The sequence below is a fragment of the Austrofundulus limnaeus genome, unplaced genomic scaffold (assembly GCF_001266775.1).
Source record: "Austrofundulus limnaeus strain Quisiro unplaced genomic scaffold, Austrofundulus_limnaeus-1.0 Scaffold1235, whole genome shotgun sequence".
NCBI classification, from domain to species: domain Eukaryota; kingdom Metazoa; phylum Chordata; class Actinopteri; order Cyprinodontiformes; family Rivulidae; genus Austrofundulus; species Austrofundulus limnaeus.
This window is the reverse complement of record NW_013953637.1, coordinates 11,514-16,836: the sequence shown is the minus strand read 5'-3', so window position 1 is coordinate 16,836 and position 5,323 is coordinate 11,514. Positions and strand designations below refer to the sequence as shown.

The 5,323-nt window shown below is 38.3% G+C and overlaps 1 protein-coding gene across 3 annotated transcripts in view; it reads right to left on the bottom strand.

The window, feature by feature from the left end:
* LOC106534651 (high affinity cationic amino acid transporter 1) overlaps positions 1–5,323 on the bottom strand; it is a 20,165-nt gene that overhangs the window by 3,599 nt on the left and 11,243 nt on the right. For 2 of the 3 annotated variants that reach the window (XM_014031351.1, XM_014031352.1), the window contains exons 7-10: positions 4,650–4,872; positions 3,204–3,343; positions 1,428–1,530; positions 1,091–1,296 (exon numbers count right to left, since the gene is read on the bottom strand). In XM_014031351.1, the coding sequence (XP_013886805.1) occupies positions 1,091–1,296; positions 1,428–1,530; positions 3,204–3,343; positions 4,650–4,872 (672 nt within the window). Of the gene's footprint in view, positions 1–1,090; positions 1,297–1,427; positions 1,531–2,520; positions 2,658–3,203; positions 3,344–4,649; positions 4,873–5,323 lie in introns of all 3 variants that reach the window. The other variant, XM_014031353.1, reaches the window with a different exon arrangement.

Here is a 5,323-nt window from a genome sequence, read left to right as displayed (position 1 = left end):
ATATAACATTTTAGACACATTCTAGACAGTTTATCAGCTAAAAAAAGTTAATTTTGGGGTAAGTTACTCTTTAAAGGTTTGACAGAAACATTTTTGATCAACTTGCTAAATTTTCAGCCAATTAAATTCATGGTAAACAAAGAATCTTGACTTCTTTTTATTGGCCTTAAAAATTAGCCCCATCCATATTAGTCATTGCTTCACAAAGATGAGAGCCAATGGTAAAAAAAAATGTACAATTTGTTTGTCTGTATACAGTGATACAAAATGTTTTTCTTGAAACTTGGTGACATAGAGAAAGGACAAAAATGAGGTCATTAAACTTTGGTGTGGTTTGCTTTATTGCAAAGGACTAAGTTTAGCATTTAGCTTCCCATCTTGGGTTTTTTGTTGTTTTGTGCTGATTTCCTGCCTCTCCTGCCATTTATTTATTATTGTCCATCTTCTGAATAAGTTGTTGATCTGTGTCTCCTGGTTCACGACTCCCGCCTGCCCCTGACTTAACCCTTTGAATTTTGGATAAATCCTGAATGATCAGTGGGCGCTGCAATTCTAAACTTTGCTTTCACTCCACTGTCTGTGACATCATCATCTCCACTGCACTCATCCAGATCCAAGCCAATTCAATTTATTTATAAAGCCCTTTAAAACTCCAAAGGAACAAAGKKCTGTACAATGCACWACAATACGGACAAAGTGACTTTTTTCTGAGAAGGTTAGAGGTTTCACTTTTGAACGTTATTATTTTCCTGCCCCTTGGACAGCCACTAACCAGTTTTTCCTTTCCTCTGAGAAACTGTGACRTTTTTCTAACTCCCACCAGCTGCAGATTTCTAATATTTTTTAGTATATCGCGCTTAGTGTCTGGCTGAATTTTCAGGTCATCTGTTTGATTCATAACAGTTTCAGCAGCTAGAAAAAAACCCATAAAATTAGAAGATTGGTAATAACTTATAGACAGTACTTAAAGTTGCTTAGCTCACGAGTAGTTTTACATCCTAATATAATTCATATTGGTTACGTGTAAAAAAAATGTATATATGTGTATCTTATTCATAAGTAAAATAAAAAAGCTGGTATGAAAACTTACCCAAGACAGAGGTRCAAACATTGACATTGAAGCCTGACAATGTGGATGGCTCAGGGTTGTTTGGGAACAGCAGAGTCACGAAGCTGAACCTCTCCTCCACTCCAGGCAGGATACCCATACTGGGGACACTGATGCCATCAACCAAATCTGGCTCTTCGTGGATGTTGGCCATGTGGTACACCGGGCTGGGGTGCTCGGGCTGGTATCTATAACAAAAATAGTTTCAGTATTATTTTTATTTATTCCTCACAATGAAAATAAACTAACTAGTGACATTTCTCACTAAAATCCATTCACAAAACAGTATAGGCGACTCAAAACCTCATGTTAAACTAACCTGAGCACCAGTACGCAGGCTGCTACTAATGTATAGGCCAGCAGGGTACCTATAGACATCAGGTCCACCAGGTCCTTCAGGTCAAACAGAAATGCCATGATTGCTAAAGAGGAGGAAAATAAATAAAAAGATAAGAATGGTAGCTTTAAAGAGAACCTCTGTGTTAAGAATGTGATTTAAAAGTAGTGCAGATAAACATCCATGCTAACACTGTCGAAGTGATTGTGTACTAAGCCTGCAAACATGTCTATACGCATTTTGTGAACTGCATAAATGTCCTAATAATCATTACAATATAATAAATAAGAAAGACAACTGGTTCAAGTTGTAAAAACACTTTAAATTATTAGCTATGTTTACTGCAAGTTTTATAGGAAAATAAGGTATTATTCGTTTTACTTTTTAAAGTTTACATCCAAGCTTTAAAGGGGAAGTTTGAACCTTTTGAAGTGTGTTTTAGTAGAGTAATTATGAAGAGCCASTGTCTTACCTGCAGTAGACATCAGCCAGAGTGATTTAGAGAGCAACACAAACTTCAACTATATTCAGGCAGTTAAAGTGATTGCTCCGTTTGTAAATGTGTGTGCTGAGTTCGTTGTGCATTAGTCAATCACAAAGACATTTGTGATAATTTACACTTAGAACTAGTTATGTTGGAATGTGTTGCAAAACAGAACGTCGTATTCGGAAGTCATTGGGGAAAAAATAAAAATATAGCTTGATTAACTAAAAACTTAGGAGGTTTGTTTTAGATGACAGAAATTTGTTAGTTTGACCCAAGGGAAAACTCTGGTTCTTCAAACTGAAATAGCTTTAACTGATGTCTACAAGTAAGATACTAACTACTTCTAAGAAGCTCACTTCAGAAAATCTGAACTATACCAGAACTTTTGCTTTTTATCTGCTGCTTTCTGATGMGAAATTAAAACTAATTGTTGAGGTGCATTCGTTTCTTTTTGTTAATCTTTCCCCCCCATCATCCCATACCTTTTATTTTTCAATTTTATGACCTGGTCCTGTGAATTATCCTTTCCTCGAATACAAATCTCTTTTTTTTAATCCCTCTTGATTTCAGCTTCCCTCTTTCTCTTACCAGACATGACCCCAGCAGCGACAGTGGAGGTTACTGGGGCTTTCCTCTCGCTGACGTGTGCCAAAAAGGAGAAGAGCAGGCCATCTCGTGCCATCGCAAAGATGATACGGGGTAGGGGGAACATGGAACCCAACAGACTGGGGTAGAGTGGGGATGAAAACGTCAAATTTGGATGGAAGTTGTAGGGAAAGATTAGCGTCACAAGAGGAAAGACGGGATTGAGGGCAGGGAAAAGTAGAGAAAGAGGAAGGGCAAAGTGTGAAATGCAGATTGAAGGAAGACAAATGTGCAACAGGATAGCAGAGTGGAAGAAACGTAGAGCAAGAAGGACATGATGCTGATCCAGGGTCCAATGTTARGATGCATGATGCTCTGTGTAGTGTTACTCGCCATATTATGTACATTTATTTTGTTATTTAAACTGTGCTCCAGGGTGCATGTGGAAAACATGCCTTGAAGTTTCCTAATAGAAGAAAAAGTGCTATTTGGAGAAACCCGTGCCCTTTTCATGCTTAGGCAGCTGATTTCCCTGAGCAGGTTTTTTACTGCAACAAGTCTGTTGCAGTAAAACCTAAGGCAGGCAGGCTAAATCATCAAGCCAAGCACATCTTAGTTCTGAAGCATTAAAAAGAGGCTACAGTGAACATGGATGCTGTTTAAAGACATGCGTGTTAGCGTCTCACCTGCCCCTGCGCCAGAGGCGAAGGTTGCGTTTAGCGGGGTTTTGGTGCGCGGGCTGATCTCGGCCATGAACTTGAAAAGCAGCCCGTCTTCAGCCATAGCCCACAGAACACGAGGAATAGGGAACATAGCACCCAGCAGGCTGCCATGGGGGGAGACCAGGATATATAGTATCCACACTTACACCCAAGAGAATGCCGTGAGACACATTAACAGAGACAAGAGCTCACATACAAAAGAAACAGCACAAAGTAAACGGAGCAAGTAACATAGAACATACAGTGCTGTGCAAAAGTCATAAGCCTTATTTCATTTTTATTTTGCATCCAAAGGATTCATGCTTCCTTGCTCTTTGTCATCAGTCTTGTTTGTGGTGGTTATGGAAAAGATCCCAAAGGGGGGAATTGTGGAGAGATGGGTGCCTGGTTTCGAAAGTACAGGTTTGGAGTTGGAAAGTTTACCCTAACAGAGTATTTTGGCACCAAACTATTAGCTGAAAACAAACAAAACATACAGTAGAAATATAAGCTGCATCTGTTAGGTCATGTCACAACTTTGCATATGTTGTTTTTACTTTCTTCTTTAATTTGCTATCCATCTACTCAATAGGGTGTTGTTGTTTTTCCACTTTGCCACTTCAGTTCRGTCTCTTTGTGACAGTTTGCTGGAAATAAAATACGTAAGGATACACTTTATATTTGGTTTTCTCTCTGTTGTCTAAAAGTTACCGTAAAACCAGCTCATGTTCAGCAATAACCTTGAAAGGGSTTTCAGAAAGTTAAATAAATAAATAAATAAATTACGATACATTTGAAAAATTACATAGAAGAAAATAAAAAAATAAAACAGATGGCTTGAAACTTTTGCACAGCTCTGTCATATACTTATTGCTCAATGAGCATAACACAACATGCATGTTAAACCACAGCTATTCAATTCAAAACCACTAGCCTGACTTAGACTGCACAAATATGACGGGCAAGTTTTTTTTTCATCAAAGCAAAAAAAAGTGCAAAAAAACTTATTAAAACAACTTTAAAATGATGAAAATGGTATACTAATAAAGCTCTTACTTTAGAAGCCTGTGTTACATAATCACGCACATTGACTGATATCCTAAATCATTTTCTGAGTAGAGCTGCTATTTTTAGACCTGGGGTCAAATGCCTTCTTGTTTTACATTTACACACAGAGAAACAAACTGTTCAGTGCAGACACACAGTCAGTCTGTACATGTCTGCACATGAATGTTTTCATGTTTCTCTGAAGCCTTTTTCCACATGTGTGCGCAGATATTCACATGAATGGGAGAATAATTTTGCTCAAAGTTATGCACTATAAACTGCTAGAACTTCTTGGGACTGACATGCATCTGTTAAAAAAAAAAGAAAAGCTAAAGCAAGAGTGTGAACAGGCCTGGCAGAGCAGGCCACGTTTAAAGTGCTTACCTGGTGGACAGAGCACAAAGAGAGCCCACAGCTACTGCGTATTTGGCTCCACCCCAGCCCACATACTTAAAAGCTACTGGCAGGGGGCTGTTGCTGTCCAGAAGATAGTACGGCATCATGAGGGTGAGGGCGGCAGAAACACCGAAGTAGGCTACGAAGCAAATGAGCAGCGAGGACACGATGCCAATAGGAATGGCTCTTTGTGGGTTTTTCACCTCCTCACCTATGGCGTAGGAAAAAAAAAACATAGAGTTCAGTGTTACAAAAGGAACAAATAAAAAAATCCAATAGGAGAAAATAAAATTTAGGTATACAAACCAAATGTATACTGTTTTAAATTTTATTTTATTTTATTCATTTCATTAAACAAATAAACAAAACATGTACAATAAAACAATACAAATCAAATAAAATGAAAGGCAGCAGAAGAAGAAAAAAATCATTTGATACAGTATCTGCTCCTTTTTAAGTATTATATATATATTAGGGGTGCAATGATACAGAAAATTCACGGTTCGGTTTGTTTCGGTTCGATACTTTAGTCTCATGGTTCGATATTTTTTTGATACAAAAAAGAGAAATTTCCATGCCTCTTGTGACGGCCCTGCTGCACCTCCTGCTTACAGCTGATTAGGCTGGCAGGTGCCTTCTATCAGGTGTGCTTCCTTTTAAGG